This window comes from Benincasa hispida, chromosome 2 (assembly GCF_009727055.1).
Source record: "Benincasa hispida cultivar B227 chromosome 2, ASM972705v1, whole genome shotgun sequence".
NCBI lineage: Eukaryota > Viridiplantae > Streptophyta > Magnoliopsida > Cucurbitales > Cucurbitaceae > Benincasa > Benincasa hispida.
In genome coordinates this window covers 47,216,885-47,241,384 of record NC_052350.1, presented here as the reverse complement: position 1 = coordinate 47,241,384, position 24,500 = coordinate 47,216,885, and the positions used below count along the sequence as shown (strand labels likewise).

The 24,500-nt window shown below is 31.6% G+C and overlaps 3 protein-coding genes across 4 annotated transcripts; 2 read left to right on the top strand and 1 right to left on the bottom strand.

Annotated features, from left to right (window-relative positions):
- Positions 1-1,798: 1,798 nt before the first annotated feature.
- LOC120070785 (receptor-like protein 46) lies at positions 1,799-4,932 on the top strand. Its single transcript, XM_039022671.1, has one exon. It carries the CDS (start codon positions 1,906-1,908, stop codon positions 4,495-4,497), a length of 2,592 nt encoding a protein of 863 aa, XP_038878599.1. The 5' UTR covers positions 1,799-1,905; the 3' UTR covers positions 4,498-4,932.
- Positions 4,933-16,632: 11,700 nt separating this feature from the next.
- On the top strand, positions 16,633-19,590 carry LOC120071455 (receptor-like protein 46). 2 transcript variants are annotated; one of them, XM_039023748.1, is made up of 2 exons: positions 16,633-18,948; positions 19,078-19,590. In XM_039023748.1, exons 1-2 carry the CDS (start codon positions 17,142-17,144, stop codon positions 19,443-19,445), a joined length of 2,175 nt encoding a protein of 724 aa, XP_038879676.1. In that variant the 5' UTR covers positions 16,633-17,141; the 3' UTR covers positions 19,446-19,590. The 2 variants fall into 2 exon arrangements, with proteins under 2 accessions (XP_038879676.1, XP_038879677.1); XM_039023749.1 differs by having other exon boundaries at positions 16,634-18,603; positions 18,814-19,590.
- Positions 19,591-19,720: 130 nt separating this feature from the next.
- On the bottom strand, positions 19,721-22,190 carry LOC120071456. The gene is made up of 2 exons (XM_039023751.1): positions 21,119-22,190; positions 19,721-20,156 (listed from the first exon to the last, which is right to left on the bottom strand). The coding sequence occupies exons 1-2, from the start codon at positions 21,451-21,453 to the stop codon at positions 20,093-20,095; spliced, it is 399 nt and encodes a 132-aa protein (XP_038879679.1). The 5' UTR covers positions 21,454-22,190; the 3' UTR covers positions 19,721-20,092.
- Positions 22,191-24,500: the final 2,310 nt, after the last annotated feature.

The window sequence follows — 24,500 nt, the reverse complement described above, 5'->3', positions numbered from 1 at the left end:
TTTCCAGTTATTGTCGCCGTCATTCCTTTGTACACTTCAAAATCAACCTTCAAAGTAGAGTAGCTCTAAAAGAAGATGATGGAATAAAAAGGAGCTCAGTTGACAAGAAAATAAATTAGAACCCTAAATTTGATCAGTTTATTTGGCATTTTAGTCAAACTATTTAGTGCTCGATTATCTAAAAATACAGCCACCTTCGCCATTCTGTTAAGGATCAAAATAGGATTAAAACTTTATAACAAATTTAGTCCTTAAGGTTATTTGTAATCATTTAGGCTCCTTTTGGTAACTATTTCATTTTTTATTTTTTATGTTTAAAAATTAAGCTTATTTCCTTTCCATTTTGTACAATGATTTACATAGTACAATGGTTGAATCAAATTCCAAAAACAAAGATAAATATTTAAAAGACTTTTTTTAGTTTTCAAAATTTAGCTTGGTCTTTAGACCATTAGTAAAAAAGTAGATAAAGAACGGAAGATATTAGGAGGTGAACATAATGTCAATAAGATTAATTTTCAAAAACAAAAAACCAAAAATAAGATGGTTACGAAGCAAGGTCTATGTTCTCAATTTTAAAATTAAGTCTATTTCCTTTCAATTTCTAATAATGATTTTCATCTTTCTTAAATAAATGGGTTGAATACTATAGTTGAGTCCTTAAAACAAAAATAAAATTTTTAAATTTACTTTATTTTAGTTTTCAAAAATTGGTTTGGTTTTTTAAATATTGGTTAAAAATATATTACAAAGCAAAAAAATTAGAGGTAAAAGAAGTGCTTATAGACTTAATTTTTAGAAACTTAAAAAGAAAAAATCTAATGATTTCCAAAAAAAAAAAAGCTTGGACCTTTGCATTTCAAAAAATCTGGACATAGAATTTATACCTAACAAATCGATAATACTTAAAAATTTAGAATGTCACAGATTTATTAGACACAACTTAAAATGACCTATTTTGCATAAAACTTAAAATTTAAGGACTTATTAAATACGGTTGAAAATATGACTAAATAGTTACAAACTTCAAAATTTAAGGACTAAACATATAATTTGACACACGGTATTTCACAAGCTTCGGACTCGTTTGGTAACCATTTATTCTTTAATTTTCATTTTTTGTAATAACATACATAAAATTTAGAGGTGAAAGTAGAATTTATAAGCTTAAATTTCTAAAGTTAAAAATCAAATTATTAGATTTTTTTTTTCTTTTTTGTTGCAAAGGAGAGACCTAAATTATTTCAATTTGGTAAATATACCATTAAAGTATTGGAGAAGTTAAACAGGTACTTTAAGTTAGATAAAAGTGCCATATTCTCTCGCCCCACATTTATTTCATAGGTTAAATCAAAGTAGCCATTTGGCCTATTTTTTGTTTTTTGTTTCCAATTTTTTAAAATTAAAAGTATTTTGTACCTTTTCCTATTTCTTCTATCTTACTTCTTCTAAAAATATTTCTAAAATTATACAAAAATTTTGGAAATTGAGATCCCATTTTTGACCATTTGGTTTTTTTATTTTTTAAAATTCAGCCTATTTTCTATAATTTTTTTTTACAATATTTTCATATTTCTTAAATAAAAGAGTTAAATTCTTAGTAATTTTTTCAAAAAAAAAAATAGTTTCTCAATTTTGGGTTTTTTTTTTTTTTTTTTTTTGTTAAATATTGATAAAAACATCCAGATGGCCCACTCTAGTTAGTATTGGAATATTTTTTTTCCCATACCCTACCATGTCACTTTCATAGATTGGTCTCCATCCACAAATAATCAACTCTAAAATCTCACCATTTTCCATTTACAAGTGTCATATTCAACATATTGTCATTTTTCCACACTTCTCCCTCAATCACTGGCCATTCACATTGGCCATTGACTTTGAATTTTGGTATATAAAATACTTATGAAACCACCACTCATCATCTATAGTTTCCTCCTCCCTGTATATAAAAGGTATGAACATATCAGAATTTTTAAGTACTCCATAGAAAGTATCTTCTCTTCTCACTTGAAGCTTTCTTCAGTTGCATCCATGGCAGATCTGCATTTCCTGCATATTCATATCCAATTCGTAGTGTTCTTCTTCTTCATCCCTCGTATTTTTTCATGTCCTGATCAGCAAAAACAAGCCCTCCTCCTTTTCAAAGACTCCCTTCTCTCTACTACAATTTCTCCCAATAGTTCCGTCCCTCTCTTCTCCTATTTGGACTCATGGAATTCGACTTCGGATTGCTGCCATTGGGATAGAGTTGTCTGCTCTTCTCCAGATTCTCGCTCGAGGATGGTTCAAGGTCTCAATCTTTACTCTCTTGCTTCGAGGATTGCTGATGATCCATTGCCACTTGATGGTAAGGCATTGATGCCACTTTTCACCATACGAAGCTTGATGTTACTCGATTTGTCTTCGAACTTCTTTGAGGGCGGAATCTCAGGAGTCGGGTTTGGTAATCTAAGTAGGATGGTTTTTCTTAATCTAAATCAGAATAAGTTCAGTGGTTCAATTCCTCCACAATTGTATCGTCTACGATACCTTCAATATCTCGACATGAGCAACAATTTGCTCAGTGGAGCTTTAACTTCAGAAGTGAGATTTCTTGGGAACTTGAGAGTGTTGAAGTTGGATAGCAATTCTCTTAGCGGAGAACTTCCCGAGGAAATCGGCAACCTGAAAATGTTGCAGAAACTGTTCATTCGTGGCAATAATTTCGTAGGCCAAATCCCAACCTCCATTGTCAATTTGAAATCTTTAGAGACACTGGATATGAGGGACAATAAATTTACAATGGGGATTCCTTCGGATATTGGCAGTCTATCCAACTTGACGTATCTAGCCTTGAGTAAAAACAATCTGACTGGCACAATTCCAACATCAATACAACATATGGAAAAGTTAGAACAATTGGAATTGGAAAACAACTTACTTGAAGGGCATGTTCCGATATGGTTGTTCGATATGAAAGGGCTGGTAGACTTGCTGATTGGAGGCAATTTAATGACTTGGAACAACAGCGTTAAAAGCGTAAAATCAAAGCACATGCTTTCTCGACTGTCGTTAAAGTCCTGTGGGCTCACAGGAGAGGTCCCAGAATGGATTTCTTCACAGAAGACTCTAAATTTCTTGGATTTGAGTAAGAACAAACTAGAAGGAACTTTTCCTCTATGGTTGGCTAAAATGGCTCTTGGTTCCATTATTCTCTCAGACAACCAGCTTTCAGGTTCTCTTCCTCCTCGTCTCTTTGAGTCATTAAGTCTGTCTGTGCTCGACCTATCTAGGAACAACTTTTCTGGAGAACTGCCTGAAAATATCGGTAATGCCAATGCTATTATGTTCCTAATGTTGTCTGGAAATAATTTTTCTGGTGAAGTCCCAAAATCGATCTCAAAAATCCATCGCCTACTATTGTTGGACTTATCGAAAAACAGACTATCTCACAAACTCCCAGTTTTTGATCCAGATGCATTTCTTGGATACATAGACTACTCTTCAAATGAATTCACAGGTGAGATTCCAACTACCTTCCCTCAACAAACTAAGCTCCTTTCATTAAGCAATAACAGATTTTCTGGAAGCTTACCCAAGAACTTAACTAACTGGACCTTTCTCGAGCACCTTGATCTCCATAACAACAATATCTCTGGTGAATTGTCTGACTTCTTCCTTTCCGAACTCCCTGCGCTTCAAATTCTGAGTTTAAAAAACAATTCTCTCACAGGTCCAATTCCAAAAAGCATGTCCAAGCTTAATAACCTACAAATCGTCGATCTCTCCAATAATGATTTAGTATCAGAAATACCGACCGAGATAGGGGAGCTAAAGGGAATGATCGATACACCAAGAACATTCTCATCTCTCTCTGATACTTTCTTCAACATCGGTATTGAGTTCACTGACTTGGAGGTAAATTGGAAGAAGTCAATTCTTGGACTCCCAACTAGTCCTAGCCTGGACATCTATGCATTGTTGGACTTGTCAGGGAACCATCTTAGCGGAGAGATTCCAACTTCAATCGGTAATTTGAAGGGGATAAAGCTTCTCAACTTGGCAAACAATAAGCTCTTTGGCAATATACCATCAAGTTTAGGGAATTTAGAAAATGTGGAGACCTTGGACTTGTCTCACAACAAGCTCACAGGCCCAATCCCAGAATCATTAGTCAATCTACAAGCATTGTCGGTTCTTGACGTGAGCAACAACGAGCTCACAGGCAGGATTCCAGTTGGGGGTCAAATGACGACCATGAACATTCCGAGCTACTATGCCAACAACAGTGGTTTATGTGGAATTCAAATCCAACAGCCATGTCCAGAAGACAAGCAACCAACAGAACCAGTAGTGGAAGAAGAAAAACAACAGGTGTTTTCCTGGCTAGGTGCAGGAATCGGATTCCCAGTTGGCTTTGTGTTTGCAGTGCTAATTGTTTACATGTCAGGGTATTTTAGTCCACTAACACCTCGTAAACGCATCGTTCGCTTTCCTAGAAGACGAAGGCCATGAGTTTCAACTAAGCCATATGTAGGAATCTGCTCTGATTCAACTAGTTTGCATTCTAGAAACATTAAAATGCACCAAAATATGACAAACAAAAGTGCATAAATCAGGCATTATGCATCAACGAGTTAGAGGATCATGAAAGCTTAGTATATTAGAAGTGACAACATGAGATGACATTCACTACATAATTTACAAAGCAGTGAACTCTTTGCCCAAGCTACATAATTACAATCCTAAACTTAGAGGGCTCATCTTTTCACTAACTTTTTGTCAATTTTAAGCTTTATTTTCCTTCTGCCCTTACCTTCTCTCTTTTCCATTCTCTGATTCAAACCTTTCTAAGAGTCTGATGAGACTGAGGAGCTCTGGATTCAAAAGGACACTAAATGGGCATAAATTTCTGATTTTCTTCCTGATTTTTGTTTCCATTTTTCTCTCTAGTCCCTACACAATATATTATTTGACTTCTAAAATGCATAACAAGTATTTAAAATAATTGAAACATAAGTATTGTTAATAAAAATTCATTTTTAATTTAAATAGAAAAAATATCAAATTGATTACCAAACATATACATTTTTTTTAAAAGAAAAATTAAGAAACATGAATCCTAAAATGGTTGTCCCATATTATTTATAGGGTTATTTTCAAATATAGAAAAATGAACTAAAATATTTATAAATATAGCAAAATGTTAATGTCTATCAATGATAAACACTGATAGACTATTATCATCTATCACTAAATCTAATATTTTGCTATATTTAAAATTATTTTTAACAGTTTTATCATTTAAAATAATTTCTCTTTTCTAAAATAGAATTAACCATTTTTTTACCAGAAATTTTCAAGATAAATTGTATTTATATGTAATTTAAAGGGAAGACAAAAGGGCAATGAGACAAAAATAAATGTTAAATTAGGGAAATTATGTAATGGAGGTCAAGGAATAAAACAGAAAATGACATCATGATTTCTTGTTTGAATTCACAAGTAATCCAACATCTCAAATTTCCACAAATTATTCTCTCTTTTTATTTGTTTTGATTTTCTCTTAATGGATCAACATCATATTCTAATTTTTTTTAATTATTTTTGTTAATTTACTATATATAGTGACATTTTAATCAACAAAAATTGATTCTCTTTTAGAATTAAGAAAAATTCTCATTGCTACTAAAGTCAAATGAAATGACATAAGCTACCAAATTTGACTAAGTCTTGATTTATTTGGTTTTGTGTATGTGTGTATATCCCTCATATAGTGAACTTTAAAAAAGTAGTTTTCAAAATAATGACTTTGAAATTGCCATCAGTGACACATGCACTAAAATAATATTTGTGTTATAAAATTGAGGAGGAATATAATATGGATAAAATATAATAAAATAACTAAATTATAAAATTATGAAAATAAGAATAATGGAAATAGAAAATATATGAAATTCTCTTACTATTTTCACTAATGTGCATCTATTTTTAAACCACCAAATGCTTATATGTAATTTGGCAAGTAGAATGTGGTCCTACATAGACACCAAGCATGAATTATTACAAACACGTGGACAACATGAAGAATGACACATGACTTTTAGGACATGGAACATTTGGCATCTATTTTCATAATATTTATAATACTCCCCCTTAGATATTTCATATAATATATATTCCTAAAAAAATACAATATATTTACTTCCCCACGAAAACATCACTTAAAATCTTTGAATCACCGCATTCCAATATTGTACACTAATTTTTCAAAAGTTGGGGTTGGTAATGCGTTTGTAAATACGTCTGTCAGGTTATCCTTCAGACAAATTTGTTGTATAATGATGTCATTTTCTTCAAGATCATGAGTGTAGAAAAGCTTCAATGAAATATGTTTTGTTCTATCTTCTTTAATATATCCTCCTTTGATTTGGACTATGCAAGCTGTATTGTTTTCGTATAATATTGTTGGAAGATTTTCATTCGAAAACAAATCACATGTTTCATGAATGTGTTGAGTTATTGATCCTACACATTTTCGATTAGCCGCATGAATTGCAAAAATTTCAACATGATTTGAGGAAGTGGTCGTTATGGTATGTTTCACCAATCACCATAATATAGCAGTTCCTCCACATGTGAGCAGATAACCTGTTTGAGATCTAGCTTTATGTGGATCAGATAAATATCCAGAATCTGCATAACCAACTAGATTAAAATTTGATTTATTTGAATAAAATAAACACATATCGATCATTCCTCGGAGATAACGAAGTGTATGCTTAATTCTGTCCCAATGTCTTTTTGTCAGAAAAGAACTATATCTAACTTATAAATTTATTAAAAATGCAATATCTAGTCTTGTATTATTAGTAAGATATATAGGTGCACCAATTGCACTAAGATATAGTACTTCGGGACCAAGAAGTTCTTCATTATCGTCTCGAGGTCGAAATATATCTTTTTTTTATATCCAATTAACAGACTTCCATTAGAATATTTAATGGATGTGTTTGGTCCATATAGAACCTTTTTAAAACTTTTTCTGTATAAGTTGGCTGATGAACAAATATCTCATCTGCCAAGTGTTCAATTTGTAAACCAAGGCAAAATTTTATTTTTTCAAGATCTTTTCTCTCAAATTCTTTCTTAAGATATTTTATCACCTTTAAAAGCTCTTCAGAAGTTTCAATTATATTTAAGTCATCAATATATACAGTTATAATAGTAAATCTTGACTGTAATTTCTTTATAAAAACATATGGAGATATTAGATTATTTTGACATTCTTCTTCCAACAAATATCCACTCATGCGTTTGTACCACATTCGTCTTGATTATTTCAATCCATATAATGATCTCTGTAACTTATTTAATATAATTCTCGGGAAATTGATTTATATGTTTCAGGTACTTTAAATCCTTCTAGGATTCTCGTATAAATATCATTATCAAATCCATATAAGTATGTCATAACTATATTCATAAGATGCATGTCCTGACTTTCATATACAGTCAGACCAATTAAATATCTTAGGGTAATTACATCCACCACTAGAGAATATGTCTCCTCATAATCAATACCAAGTTTTCGTGAAAAACCTTGGGCAACTAATCTTGCTTTATATCTTGTTACCTCATTATTTTCACTTTTTTTCTCATAAATACCCATTTGTATCCTACAGGTTTGACACCTTCTAGTATTTGAACTATTGGTCTAAAAACCTGACATTTTGAAGGTGAATTTAATTCTACCTCGATTGCTTCTTGATAGCACCGAAAATGTGTTATTTTTCTCTTCTTAACTCTAGGTCGTTACTATGTTTAATGTGTTTATTTGATGATTTTGTAGGTATTGAGCATCTTCGAGGTAGAATCAGCCCGACGAGCTATTTGGGATTAATTTGGAGCAATTAGGAGCTAATTTGAGCAATTGGGCTTCAAAAGGACGTGAACCGATGAAAATACCCCTGGACGGAGCGTTGCACAACACTATAAGGTAGTAGCTACCTATTTTGGGTAAAACAGGGCAGCGTTGCAACGTTACGAATTGAAGACAAAAGCACGCTGCAAGGTAGAGTAGCGTTGTAGCGCTACCACTTTCCATTTGTGCAGTGTTGCAACGTTACTTGCAGCGTTGCAACACTACGAGGCTACTCTATAAATATCAATTTTTCATTATGGCAAAAAATATGTCCACCTTCGGCCTCCAGTCGAATTTCCCCTCTCTTTTCTCTTTCACTTTGTATTTTGGGCATTTCTTTAGTAGTTAATCGAGTAATGCCGAATTGTAACTTCTCATCCTCCATGGGAAGGTAAGATTTTTGTTTCTTAACTTAGGAATTCGGGAGAACTTGATGTAATTTTGGGGATTTCAATTTAGTGATGTATACAAACTTGTCTATGGGTTTTAATCCAAATTTATTAAATTGCATGATTTTAATTATTGATTGACGCCTAATAATTTTGTTGTGTGATTCTAATGTTTTGTGATTAACTTGTAATATTTGATACATATTTATAAGTTAATCCCAATGGAAGCAATAGGTTAGATAGGTAAAAAGGACTGCTCCTAGCAACCTAGAGAAAAATCATATTGATTGTTTAATTAGACATTGGAAGTTAAACACTCATCTTAGCATAATTTCTAGAACTTAATGTGATTTGTTAATTTGTATGGAACAGATTCATTTTTTGTGCATCTTGATTAATTAGATAATTAGGATTAACAAGAAGTTTCAATCATAAATTGGGTCAATGATCTAAATTACATTTGGTAAATATATTCCTCTAAGCTAAGATATCTCGATTAATTGTGCTTCTATCTTTTATTTTCTTGCACTTTATTTTATGAAATTTCAATTATCCATCTACACCAACCCCCCTNATCTCGATTAATTGTGCTTCTATCTTTTATTTTCTTGCACTTTATTTTATGAAATTTCAATTATCCATCTACACCAACCCCCCTACACACACACTTACTTTATCACTTTAACTGAAACCGAGTTTCGATGAACTAATCTCCCGCGCTTCCCTGAGGTTTGACCCTGGACTTGCCGTTTGTACAAACAGTTAGTATAAGTAGTTAGTTCGGTGATTTATAAATATTATTTGCGTAGGCACAGTTTTACAGGCGACGGTAAACTCGACCTACCACTTGTTTTCACTGGAGTCAATCTTTCTATGTCGATATTCATCAACAGGTTTTTGTTCATGATTCTCATTTTTAGATAAAATATCAATAGCAACATTATACACAAAAATGTTGTCAATAACTACATTAGTTCGATTCCTTTCTTTTTTTGTTATGACATAGTTTATTGAAATTTCATCATTATCTTTAGGTATTTCACCTTCCTCATTGATCATGTCAAGGATTTCTTCATGGGTATTTACATCTTCGACCAAGTCTTTTTTATAATTATTTATTTTTTGTTTCCGAGGATTTTTATCTTTGAAACTCACTGGTCTATCACGCTTTTGGCGTATTCCAGATTCGTTAGTGACAACTTGCTGTGTTAAGATATCAATTTTCGATGGGATATTTGCAGTTGGTATATGTAACTTAGTTACTTTCTTTGTATCTATAAATGCGTCTGGCAATTGATTTGTTATATTTTGCAAATGAATTATTTTCTGAACTTCAAGTTTACATTGATATGTACGAGGATCTAAATGAGATAATAACGATGCATTTCATGTAATTTCTTTTTCCAACTACTTAATTCTCCCCCGTATTGTTGAAAAATTTATCTCATTAAAATGACAATCAATAAATCTAGCAATAAATACATCACTTGTCAGGAGTTCAAGATATTTAATAATCGATGGGGAATCATATACAACATATATTCCTAACCTCCTTTGAGGACCCATCTTAGTGCGTTCTAATGGAGCAATTGAAACATATACTGCACATACAAAAATTCTCAAATGAGAAATATTTTGGTCATGATCATAGGCTAATTGTAATGGCGAGTACTTATAAGCTACTGGGCTAATACATACAAGTGATGTTGCATGCAAAATAGCATGTCCCCATGCAGATGCAGGAAGCTTAGCTCTCATAAGTAATGGTCTTGCAATTAATTGCAAACATTTTATAAATGATTATACAAATTTTGTGTGTGAACATGAGTTACAGGATGTTCGACACTTATCCCAATTGACATACAATAATTATCAAAAGTTTAGAAGTAAATTCACCAACATTATCAAGACGAATGATCTTAATTGTATAATCAGGAAATTGTGCTCTTAATTTAATTATTTGAGTAAGTAATCTTGCAAATGCCAAATTTCGACTTGATAATAAGCACATGTGTGACCATGTACTGGATGCATCTATTAATACCATAAAATATCTAAATGGTCCATTTGGTGGGTTAAAAGGTCCACATATATCACCGTCAATTCTTTCTAAAAAGGCAGGTGATTTAGTTCTCACTTTAGCTAGTGATGATCTAATTATTAATTTTCCTCGAAAGCAAGCATCACATGATAATTCATTAGATTGAAGAATTTTCTAGCCCTTCAATGGGTGTCCATTTGAATTCTCAATAATTCTTTTGGTCATTATAGACCTTGGATGACCTAATCTGTCATACCAAATTGTAAATATGTCTAGATTCATGAGTTTCAGGTTCATTGTTACACATGTTTCAATTATGAGTATAATATAATCTAGAAGATAAAGCAGGCAACTCTTCCAGTATATGTTTTTCATATGAGACAGTAGATATGATATAAAGATACTTCATATTATTTTTTCTATCAGTCTCAATATGATAACCATTATAACGTATATCTTTAAAACTTGGAAGATTTATCTTTGACTAGAGAACAATACATTATGAATTGTAATTTATGTCCCTTAAGGCAAAATAATCTTTGTGTTTCCAAAACCTTCAATCAAGTTTGCAGAACCTGATATTGTATTTACTTTTACTTTCAGCATTATCAATTTGAAAATGTATTTTTTATCTGTAGGTATTGTGTATGTAGTTGCAGTTTCTATCGGACATAGATATTTTTCGCTCATTTTTTAATCAACCAACATGTGAAAATGATCAATGTTTCTTCATTAAAAGAAAATAATTACAATAAGAAAAACAACACTTGGAATATACAAAAGTTAACATTTACTAAAAAAACATAAAGATAGATAAAAGAAGACAACAAAGTCTAAATATTCTCAAAGTCAAAAGAAACACTTGATGTTCCATCAACTGTACCAATCTTCTCTTTAGAAGATTTAAAGAAGTTCGCCACATCCAAATTTGTCATATAGGATTGGTCAAGTATGTCATTATCCTAGTATGCAAAATTTGCTTCCACATTTTTCCTTTTTCCGTCAGAGAGGTTTGAGAGTGGTCAACTAATTGTTTTGACATACAATAGGTACATGACCAATGCCCAGCCATTCCGTATCGGAAGCATTTATTTTCAACACTCTTTAAACTCTTATCTTGTGAAGCTTTTCCTTTGTGATCATCATGTTGTGTGGTTCTTTTGAAATTTGAATAACCAGAACGACCACCATGAAAATAATGATTATTTCTTCCGCTGCCACGATCACGACCTCGACCACGATTATTAACATTCACAAGATTCACTTCCGGGAATGGTGTTGTTCTAGTTGGTCAAGATTCGTGGTTCTTCATCAATAACTCATTATTTTGTTCGACCACAAGATGACATGAAATTAATTCAGAATATTGTTTGAAACTTTTCTCTCGATATTGTTGCTGCAGGAGCATATTCAAGACATGAAATGTAAAAAATGTCTTCTCTAACATATCAGCATCAGTAATTTTCTCTCCACATAACAACAATTTTGAACTGATTTTAATACTGCAGAATTGTAATCACTTACTGATTTAAAATCTTGTAACCTCAAATACATCCATTCATAAGGAGCTTTAGGAAGAATAACTGTCTTTTTTTTCTTTATTATCATAACTTTCTTTCAATTTTTTCCACAAGATACGGAGATTTTTTTTATTGTAAGATACTTCATTTTCAACCCCTTGTGGAGATGATGACGAAGGAAAATCAGAGCTTTTGCTTTGTCCTGACTAGATATTGTATTTCCTTCTTTGATTGTTTCTCCCAAGTTCATAGCATCCAAATGGATTTCGGGATCGAGCACGCATAACAAATAATTATTGTCATTAATGTCAAGGACTGCAAATTCTAATTCCGTAAGGTTTGTCATGGCAAAACAACATAATTTTAATCTTCTTTAATAGAGATTGATAGAAGTCTATCAGTATCTATCACGTTCTATCACTGATAAAAATCTATCAATGTCCATCACTATTTTTGTTTTTCTATCTATATAAATTCTCAAAAGCGAACTTATTCATGAATATAATGCAATCACGGATAGAAATTTATCAGTGTCAATGTATGTCTATCAATATCTATCATGAATTATAAATATCACTAATATGACTATATTATAAACAATAACAATTTTTCAATAAAAATATGGTAGAGTATTTATTTTCTAATTTAAACATTTTTTAAATTCTTTATTTTTTACAATTTTTTTATAAAAAATATCATATCAATACTTAATCAACATTTTTATTGACATTTCTATAAAACTGAATGCATGACATTTTATCCACAATGATTCTTTTCAGTGTACTTAAAAAATGATATTTTGAGTTTGAATTAAAATTTTGCATTATTGTTTTAATTTGAACCTTTCATTATAATGTTACTTTAAAATTGTTATTGCATAACCTTCGTATAAGAATTCTTTTAATGCCATGATTAAAATAAATAAAAGAGAAATGAAAGAATCAGATTATATTCATTAAATTTTGAGTGATTTTTTATTTGCTCATATTTCTCTAATTTTTTTCTATTTACGTGATAATTTTCTTGTTGGTCTTTAAATTTTTTAGAAAATAATAATTTTATTTAGATGGTTTTGAATTGATTTTGAACAAGTCACTATAAATCACTAAAAATTATTTAAATTATTTTACTTATAAAATATTTAGAGTTCAAATAGATACCATTATTAATTTAGAAGTTTGATCAATACAACTTCAAAATTCTATTTGTCAAAAAAAAAAAAATGCTTAAACTAAGCTAAAAACCAAAAACTTTATAAAAATTTGGTTTTCTTTCTAAAAAGAGTGGTTTATATTTTGTTTTTTTTTACTTTTTGTAAGTGAAATTATCTTTTTGTCCTCTTTTCAAAACATCAAATACCTAGAAAATTTCTCTCTTCTCTCATCCCTATCTTCCTTTCTCTTAAAGAAAATTTTGTATGAATAACATTTTCACAAGCACTTTTATGATTGATGATTTGCTTCCTACAAATGTATAAAATCTAATCTTCTGCTTACATTAGAGCATATTACTACATTTTATAACATATCGCATTAGGATAATCATGTCTAGCCTTATCACCATGATTATCTCTATCACGATGGCTATGTCTATTGTATTGTTCATTTTTTTCATTCAGTTACAATAAATTATGAGAAAAATAAGGATAACACAACAAAAATGTATGGCATAAGGGATGACCATGTGTGGCCTTAATGCGATTACCATATCTATTATGATCCTCATTTTTCTCACCCAAAAACATAAGAAATTGTGAGAAAAATGGAGATCGCGATAGATATGATCATCGTGTTAAGGCTACGATAGACATGGCGATTCCTAATGCAATATATTATAAGATATAATAGTGTACTCTAACGCAGCAGAAGATTAGATTTTATATATTTGTGGAGGGTGAGTCATTAATCGCGCTTGTGAGTGAGTCATCTGTGCAAAAAACTCTTAAAAGATATGATGTTGTTTGTAATCCAATAGCAAGAGGATAAATTTACCTCTTAAAAAAGTTTTCTAAAAAAACCACTTTTATAGAAAATATTTCATGTTTATGAAGTTTATGGTTTTCACTTTATTTTCAGCCATTTCTCCGAAGAAATTAATAAAAATGTCATGTTGACATTTTATTTATGTCGTTAATCAACTAATGATCAATTTAACTTTAGTTACAATTAATAGAGTAAGTTTAATTAGCACTCACTGAATGTACTCATTTAAGATTGAGAGTTCGATTATTCATTCGAAACCATTTAGAACTATTTTTCAAAGTTTTTTTTCATTAAAATATATATTTTCCATTATCCTTTGGGGTTTTTTTTTATGTTTGGGATGTGTTCTCATAGCAAAATTCCAATGAAATATTATGCCAAATTGACTAGTAACTAGAAATTTCAAAGTAAATTGCATTTCTTGTGTGATTTTCAGGGGAAGACCAAGGAGAATGTGACTAGAAAAATGTCTTTTTAAGGAATAATGTAATGAAAGGTCAATCAATATAAGAATGAAAGTCTACCATTTATTGTCTAATACACAAGTAATCCAACATCTCAAATTTCCACAAATTATTATTTGTTTTGGGCAAAATATATTCCAATCTTATAATCTCTTTGAATTATTCTCCATCTTAAATATTTTAAGGCTAAATTATATAAAATAGTCCTAAATTTTGTACTTTATATCAAAAATATTCTTAAACTTTCAAAAGTTTCAAAAATATCCTTAAACTTTCAAAAGTTTCAAAAATATCCTTAAACTTCTAAAATAAGTTCAAAAATACCCTTACCATTAGTTTTAGATAAAAATCGTTAGTGTTATATGTCAAAAGTACTTCTAAACTTTCAAAGGTTTAAAAAAAACGCCCTTAAACTTATTAAAAAAAAAAATCAAAAATCAAAAATATCCTTAATATCATATGAACATAAATTGTTAATATCATCTTAATTCTCTATTTTCCATCTTTTGTTCTTACATCCCTTCTTCAATACCCTCTTACTACCTTTTTTATTAATCGTTAAACTTTTTCTTGTCTAATAAGTAAATATATAAAGCTACACGCTAGGTATATGGACTATAATAAGAAGAAAGAGAATGAAAGAAGCACCGAGGGATTTTAGATTTAAATGTTTTAACAAAATTGTACATTAGTATACATTTTTTGCTTTACAATTTATCATTTTGGTTTTCTTTTTTTTTAAGAGGGAATTTTTATTGTGAAATTTTGTGGGATTTTATGTTTAAACTTAAAATTTTGGTTGCTTAAGAAAATTGGTGTAAGCCTAAGAAATGAAAAAATAAGAGAAAAATGAATATTAAAAAAAAGGATATATATAAAATTTGTTTTAAAATTTGTTTTTTCTTATCTTTAAAGTTATTTTTGTCGAAAAATGTTAACAGCTTTTGTTCATATATTATTGGCGAAGGTATTTTTGAACATTATTTTAAGTTAAAGATATTTTAAAAACTTTTGAAAGTCAAAACTTCAATGGTTTCCATTCAAAACTTACAACATGGGTATTTTTTAACTATTTTTGAAAGTTTAAGGATATTTCGAATTTTTTTAAAATTTATAGGCATTTTTTACGCAAATTCAGAGGCAATTTTTTTATAAATTAGTCTTATTTTAAAATTCTAAACTTTATTTTTTATATTTAAAAGACTCATGTCAAGACTTCACTCAAAAACATTCAAGAGAAAGCAGGTTAACCATTATAATATTATTATTTTATTAATATATTGCACATCCTACTCAATGCTATTTGACCATTCAATTTAATCATTCTCAAAATTAGACCCATTCATCAATAAAATCTATATTTTAAAGTTCAAGGTCTGGCACATCAGCTTTTTCTTTAACAAATAATATCAAGAAAAAGATTAGAGGGGTCTAATGGAGAATTTTTCAATAGATTAAGGATATGTTTGCAATTTTAAAAGTATCATGGACCAAATTGATAATTGTGTAAAAGCTTGGTGACCATTTGGTTTATTTAAGCTTACTTTTGATTATTTTATTTTTCTCTTAATTAATCAAAATAATGTTATTATGTGGGCATTATGGGACCCATATAAATGTCATCCTTTATAGTAGCAAGAAGTCGGAGTTAAGCCAAATTTGTTATGCAATTAGGAGTTGTATTGAGGTTGTAACACCCCAGATTCAGGATTCATAATCCAAACTGGCACTTGATGGCCCCGACATTTCCTACGACCTAGTAGCTAACGTTGTACTTAGCTGTCTTAAAAGTCTTTTTAGCATGTTTTGTCCTCACTCACATGCTTCTTAGGAAAATTCTCATAAGATCACCCAACATAGAATTGCTCCAAGCTAAACACACTTAACTTTAGAATTCTTATGATTGAGTTAACGAAAAAGAAAGTGCACCTTCTTAGTATAGATAGTAACTTCCAATTCTTTTAAGCCTTTCTTAACCATACTTTTATATCTTTGGGATTCCTTTCAATCGGATGTGATCTCAGTTCATTCACGTATCTCTCCTAAACTTGAGACGTTACAGAGATCCTTATTGTTGTGAGTATGCTGCAGGCTCTTATTGGGTGGAGTTAGGTGGTTCTGCTTCTACCTTGAAAGAAGCGCTTGTTGGGTGGGCCTCTTGTTACCCCATTGGGGTTTCCTTTGCTATGTCCGAAGAAGTTGTTCTAGATTTGGTTGGTTCTCGTTGATTTTCTCTTCTTTTTTTTTTTTCAACAAAAGGGTAGGAAAAATAAAACTAAACTAAAAAATAAATAAATTTATTTTTCTCAAGTTAGGGAAAAAAATAAATCACCTTTAAAAAGATTGGCAAAAAAAACAATAAACAATAAACAAAACAAAACTTGTAATATTAACAAGTTTGTAAGCAGTTTCTCTTTTTTTTTCCTTCGACTGCAGCAGAATTTTGAACCATCCACCTCAAAAAATGAGTACACTGGCGGAAAAAAATTTCAACATAAAGCAAATTGATGTAAACTTGCATAATCGGCACTGCATTATACTGTTCCAACTCTCGAGTCAAATGTTTCAATAATTAACAACCATGGACTTGAGGAGTGTCTCCATCCATAAATAGTAAGCTCCAAAGTCAATCTCTCCCTACTTTGTCATGTCCTTCCATCCACCATTTTTTCCAATCATTTTGACCATATTACCATTGACCATTGAATTTGAATGTTCGTCGTATATATAAAATAGTGATGAAAGTAGCACCCATAAGTTGTACTTTCTTCCTCCCCGTATATATAGTTTTGAACACATTCAGAATTTCAGATGCTATCAGCTTGCTTCTGCTGCATCCATGGCAAATTTGTATTTTCTATATAGTCATATTGGACTCATAATCTTCTTCCTTCCTTGTTTTCTATCTTGTCCCGATCAAAAGTCGGCCCTCCTCCTCTTCAAAGCCTCTCTTGTCTCCACTACGACGTCTCCCGATAGCTCCATCCCTATCTTCTCCTCTTTGGACTCATGGAACTCGACTTCAGATTGCTGCCATTGGGACAGAGTTGTCTGCTCTTCTTCGGATTCTCGCTTGAGGATGGTTCAAGGTCTCAATCTTTACTCTCTTGCTTCGAGGATTGTTGATGATCCATTGCCACTTGATGGTAAGGCATTGATGCCACTTTTCAGCATTAGAAGCTTGATGTTACTCGATTTGTCTTCAAACTTCTTTGAGGGCGGAATCTCAGGAGTCGGGTTTGGTAATCTAAGTAAGATGGTTTTTCTTAATCTAATGCAGAATAAGTTCAGTGGTTCAATTCCTCCACAGTTGTATCGTCTGCGATACCTTCAATATCTCGACATGAGCAGCAATTTGCTCAGTGGAGCTCTAACTTCAGAAGTGAGGTTTCTTGGGAACTTGAGAGTGTTGAAGTTGGATAGCAATTCTCTTAGCGGAAAACTTCCCGAGGAAATCGGCAACCTAAAAATGTTGCAGAAACTGATCATTCGTGGCAATAACTTCGTAGGCCAAATCCCAACCTCCATTGTCAATCTAAAATCTTTAGAGACACTGGATATGAGGGACAATAAATTTACAATGGGGATTCCTTCGGATATTGGCAGTCTGTCCAACTTAATGTATTTGGCCTTGAGCAAAAACAAACTAACTGGCACAATTCCAACATCGATACAACACATGGAAAAGTTGGAACAGTTGGAATTGGAAAACAACTTACTTGGAGGGCATGTGCCAATATGGTTGTTCGATATGAAAGGGCTGGTAGGCTTGCTGATTGGAGGCAATTTGATGACTTGGAACAACAGTGTTAAAAGCGTAAAACCAAAGCACATGCTTTCTCGACTATCGTTAAAGTCTTGTGGGCTCATAGGAGAGGTCCCAGAATGGATTTCTTCACAGAAGACTCTGAATTTCTTGGATTTGAGTAAGAACAAGCTAGAAGGAACTTTTCCTCTATGGCTGGCTGAAATGGCTCTTGGTTCCATTATTCTCTCAGACAACCAGCTTTCGGGTTCTCTTCCTCCTCGTCTCTTTGAGTCACTAAATCTGTCTGTGCTTGACCTGTCTAGGAACAACTTTTCTGGAGAACTGCCTGAAAATATTGGTAACGCTAATACTATTATGCTGCTAATATTATCTGACAATAATTTTTCTGGTGAAGTTCCAAAATCCATCTCGAAGATTCATCGCCTACTGCTGCTGGACTTATCGAGGAACAAGCTATCTGGGAATACATTCCCAGTTTTTGATCCAGATGCATTTCTTGCAGTCATAGACTACTCCTCAAATGACTTCTCGGGTGAGATTCCAACAACCTTCCCTCAACAAACTAGGATTCTTTTATTAAGCAATAATAGATTTTCTGGTAGCTTGCCCAAGAACTTAACTAACTGGACCTTGCTCGAGCACCTAGATCTCCATAACAACAATATCTCTGGTGAATTGCCCGAATTTCTTTCCAAACTCTCCACACTTCGAGTTCTGATTTTGAGAAACAACTCCTTCACAGGTCCAATCCCAAAAGGCATCTCTAAGCTCAGTATCCTACATATCCTTGATCTCTCCAGCAACGATTTGGTTGGAGGAATACCAACTGAGATAGGGCAACTAATGGGAAAGGTCGTCGAGAGTCCCGAGATACCAAGTGCATTCTTTTCCTTTGATTTTTCTAACTTCATATCCAGTATTAATTCGACTCGCTTGATAGTAAAATGGAAGAAATCATTCCTAAGTCTCCCAACCAATCGCAACCTTGACATTTATGTATTGTTAGACTTGTCAGGGAACCATCTTAGCGGAGAGATTCCAGTATCAATTGGTAATCTGAAGGCCATAAAGCTTCTCAACCTAGCATACAACAACCTGTCTGGCAATATACCATCAAGTGTGGGTAAATTAGAAAATGTGGAGACCTTGGACTTGTCTCACAACAAGCTCTCAGGCTCGATCCCAGAATCATTAGCCAAGCTGCATCAATTGACGGTTCTCGACGTGAGCAACAACAAGCTCACAGGCAGGATTCCAGTTGGGTGTCAGATGGACACCATGAACACTCTGAGCTACTATGCCATAACAGCGGGTTATGTGGAATTCAAATCCAGCAGCCATGTCCAGAACAGGAGCAACCAACAAAACCAATAGAGGAGGAAGAAGAGCAACAAGTGTTTTCCTGGATAGGAGCAGGAATTGGGTTCCCAGTTGGCTTTGCGTTTACAATGCTAATTGTATACATGTGTGGGTATTTCAGTCCACTAACACCACGTAGACGCATCATTGGCAGGACATGAGTTTCAATTAACCCATATGTTGGAATCTGCCATTCTGCATTCTAGAGACATCAATATGCACAAACATTTTTTTTATTTAAAAAATCAAAAAAGGGACCTACCTCAAGCATAATGCAATAACTTACAGGATCATGGAACCTTAGTATATAAGTAGTGGCATGGATCATAAGATAACATTCAGTACAAAGTTTATGAAGCAGTGAATTTTTTTGCCAATCTAGTGAAAGAATGGAATTAACTAGCCTTGGAGAAATTGACAACTTTTTTTCATAAAATAAATAAATAGGTACATTGCTGGTAAATAGAGCTGTATTTGCATTTCATTTTTACAACATATTCACATGAGAGATGTAAACAATAAAGCACCAAGGAATACTAAATCCCAATTTTCAACCAAGGTACAGATCTTTCAGGATGAATATAATGTAACAAACATTAACTGGGCTTCGTCGGCTACTTCCTCTTCCTCTTAAATTTGACAGAATAAGCTATTGAGCAATTTCATAAAATAGTACAGATGCAGCTCCTGTTATACTCACCTTCATAATCAGAATCTTCAGCTTCACTGTTGCATAAGAAAACCGTGTGCACACATGCACACGTACAAAATCAATAATCAGACAACAGCAATCATCCCAATTGTTAGTTTGCTAGCTCTTCCTAGGAATAGGGACATGATGTATCCTTCTCGAGCATCTTTAGAATGGTAATTTATACATACATATACGATTTCTCCATTTTCTCAGACTTTTCAACTGGTATGAACAACTTAAGGATCAAATGCAATTGCAATTCCACCTCTACAAAGTCCTTTGATTTCATCACTTCCTTCCACAAAGCTAAATACCTCCTCTATTAGATTGAATTTCAATATGTTGTGAGAATATGACCATATTATGTTTTATAACTTGATTATTTGAGTAACTTAGGCCCCGTATGGTAACCATTTGATTTTTAATTTTTAGTTTATGAAATTTAAGCCCATAAACATCCTTTCCATCCCTTAAATTCTTGCTTGGTAATCTACTTTTTACCAATGCTTTAAAAAACCAAGCCAATTTTTAAAAGTAAAAAGGGTAGATTTTAAGAAACTTGTTTTCATTCTTTAAATTTAGCAAATAATTCAACTATTTTACTTAAGAAAGTTGTAAAACATTGTAAGAATTGGAGAGGAAATAAGCTTGATTTTCAAAAATCAAAAGGGGCCTTAGGAATTCCATACTAGTACATAATCCAACCTAATAAGATCCTCTCTTTCTAAAATCAAATAATTAAATCAATAGAAGATACTGTATTTCAATTATTCAGATGACATCTGATCTTCTCAAACATGATTCAAGAGATGTAAAGATTCTACAATCAAATAATTAAATTAAAGGAAGATACTGTAGTTCAATTATTTAGATGTTATTTGATCCTCTCAATTATGATTCATGAGAAGTAAAAACCAGAGAGCATAGCCTATCAACTCCTTCCAGGCCCTTGAATCTTAAATGGGATTTAGAGAGAGATAAGAAGATAAATTACCTAGGTTCAAATTCCCTGATCTCAACAAGTTCTTTGCCTGAAAAATCCATCCATTGTACTCTTTTCACATGCTTCTCCTTTGGAATGGCCGACCGCAAACTTGGCTTCTTCAAACTACTCTTAATTACACTCTCTTTGTCATCTCTACACTCTTGCTTGGATTCAAATGTCTCAACAATGGAATCAGAAATTCCAATGACTGAGTCAACTTCTGAAGGCAGATGTGGTGAGTTTTCCAAATCCAATGGTACTGATCCAGTGGAATATATATGAGGGGAAGGTTGGCAAAGGCAAAAGGATGAAGGACAATGAATCTTACACATCCAAAACCTCATTAAAAATCAAGGAGAGAGTAAAAAACTGACTAAAACTATTTTTTATCACTTCTAAACTTAGCCCATTTCACCAACATCCAACAGAACCATGAATCTCAATCAAATCATCAGCCACACTAATCAAAACAAAGAAAAACCCAGAGAAAAAAAGACAATCCCAGATAAAAACATGAACAAATGTTACAAAATCAAACTCCTCTACCACAAGAGAGGAATCACAGGAGAGAGAAATAGCTTGAAAACAAATCTTGTGAAACAAGAATCAAGGGAAAGATCAATCGGGGAAGGCAAGTAAGACCCAGAAAGCAATTATTAAAATTGATCCCTTGAGGAAATTCTATTCTATTCAACACAAAAATTCCTTCGACAACAGGGGAAAATGAAATGGGAAATGTCCCACGCAACCTTTAAAGTTGGGCAGAAGGGTGTTCGTCCATACTCGATCTTGTTTTTATTCTCCATGAAAGGAACCTTTTCATGATTATGAAATGCTAGTTAATGCAGAGAAAAACAAAAACGTGCGGCATAATCAAAAGTGCGGCCATACCCTATTTCATCATCCATTGCTCAAATTGAAGCATGGAAGAGAGATTGAAGTGAGTAACTGACTGGGGAACTGAGATTTTGAATTTGCAGAGAAATGGGAAGCGATTTGAAATGGAATTTTGCCAGCTGAAGATGACCCATTAGTGGAAATTGAAGTCATTATTAAGAACTGTCCAAATTATTCTTCCAATTTTCTACTTTTTATTTTGTGGATTGGATATGGATATGGATATTATTCTTGTCTTTTAACTTTCATATGGTATCTATTTTGATTGTTTTACAAGTTTTAAGTTTAATTTTGGGCCAATGGCATAAAAAAACAAAAACAAAAAAAAATTACATTTTACATGCAACAGTGGTTACAATTATACTTTCAAAATTTCTATTGAAAAAACTAAACCTTCAAATTTATATCAGTATTAAAATCAGACCCTCAAATTTATAAAATTGTTTAAGTGTTAAAATTAAATGTTTAAACGAAAATTTCTATAAATTTGCAAATTTAGAGGTTCAATTTTAATAGTGGTATAAATTTGAGGATCCAATTTCTACAACTATGTAAATTTGAGAGTTCAATTTTAACATATCTATAAGTTTAAGGGCTTACGATTGAAAATTTAATAGTATAATTGTAACTACTACTAGCCATTTTGGCAATTTACACTTTAATTTTTTAAAGATTAAAAAAGTAAGAAAATATCCATTTAAACTCTACACTTTTTCAAGTGCAGCAATTTATACTTTTTTTTAGATTTTGTTCGAAAAATATATGTGAGATCAATAATTGCTTCAATAAACTTTTATAATGTCATGAGTGAATCGACCTTATCAAAATTTCATATACATCAATTCTTACATGTGTCTAGGCTTCTTTAAATGTCGAATAAACAAAATAAATTATTAAAATTAATGAATCAATGATTTTCAATAGGAAGTCTAATAAGGCTCCTATAAAAGTCGAGGGGTCTAATAGATGGAATTGTAAGTAAAGTACCGTGTTTATTTAAATAGAACGTAATATAGTTTATAAATTAATACACTTACAAAAAATTTGAAAATTAAATCGATATAATAATTAATCAAATATTTTAATTAATATAACCCATAAATTGTTGAGGTAAATTTTGATTTGAATTTTGAAAATGTTTGTAAAAAGTACAACCAATAGATTCAAAGGTTTAATTGTAGTTATAAGCTTAATTTTCAAATATATTTTAAAAAACACGTATATATTATCATAAAAAGAAAAATAAAAAGAAAATTATTCGAAAAAATAAAACATTTTCTCAAAGTCAGTAGTACAAGACAAATTTCAGTGAACTATGCTCATGTTAGACATGTTAATTTTTATATACTATATTTTCTCTCTAAATATCCTTATTTAACTTTGATTATGTGATGTGTTTTTTTCTTTAAAAAAATAAATAAATAAAACCTTCTTCCTTTGAAAACCATATATTTCTGAATTTTAAAAATATCAAATACGGCATTGAATTTTTTTAATTTAAATTTCAAATAATTTTTAACATTTATTACGCATAGATCTTAGAGACAACCTATTATTTGACCATTTCAGTTTTTGAAATGCAACGGCCAAAATTGGGCTGCTTATTTATTGGGCCTCGGCTTTAATTTGAGCCGATTTTCTATCCATTCAAAGCCCAGCTACCGGCCCATTTGTTTGCTTGGCCTATTCTATTTTATGTCTAATGTCTACCACTAAATTCCTATGTTCCCCCCCCCTAATGGCAAATTTCGAGACTTTATTATTAATGTGGTAAATATCGATTTATACCCCTAAATTTTAGGTGTTATATCAATTTGTACCCTAAATTAATAGTTCTATCAATTTAAACCCTGAACTTTTGAGATTGTATCAATTTAAATCCCAAACTAATAATTATATCAATTTAAACCATAAACTTTTATAAATATATAAATTAAAACCCTAAACTTTCATAATTATGTCAACTTAAACCTTCAATTGTATTTTATTTAAATACATTTATGAATGTACAAAGTTTAAATTGATGTATCTATGAAAGTTTATGATTTAAATTGATACACTTATGAAAATTCGCAGTTTAAATGGATATAGTTATTAGTTTGATATTTAAATTGATAAAAATTCCAAAGTTCATAATTTAAATTAATACAACCCTAAAGTTTAAGGTTTAAGAGTATAAATTGATCGCGTTGTTTTATGGAGGTTTTTAAAATTATTAAGAAATTATTAATTTTACAGAAACTCATCTCTCTAACATATGAATTTCTTCAAAAAATAATTCTCAATGCAAGCTTGTCTCTTTAGACAAATTTGTTCTTCAAGAGGCGAACTTCGTTAAAAATACCAATGAACAACTCAACTTGGTCGGTTGGTGAACATGCATCCTATTATTCATTTTGGGCACAACGAGACTATTAGAGGATTTATCATTCTTTAGAAATTGTGAAGTTAATCCCTTTTTTTATTAAAAAAAATATCGAACTATTAAACTTTT

Bases quoted from the DNA above. Each gene is read 5' to 3' on its own strand.
- LOC120070785 (XM_039022671.1), top strand. From the start codon at position 1,906: ATGAAACCACCACTCATCATCTATAGTTTCCTCCTCCCTGTATATAAA.
- LOC120071455 (XM_039023748.1), top strand. From the start codon at position 17,142: ATGGCAAATTTGTATTTTCTATATAGTCATATTGGACTCATAATCTTC. The intron at 18,949-19,077 runs GTGCATTCTTTT...ATGTATTGTTAG, and splicing joins CGAGAGTCCCGAGATACCAA to ACTTGTCAGGGAACCATCTT.
- LOC120071456 (XM_039023751.1), bottom strand. From the start codon at position 21,453: ATGAGGTTTTGGATGTGTAAGATTCATTGTCCTTCATCCTTTTGCCTT. The intron at 20,157-21,118 runs GTAATTTATCTT...CTTATGCAACAG, and splicing joins ATCAGGGAATTTGAACCTAG to TGAAGCTGAAGATTCTGATT.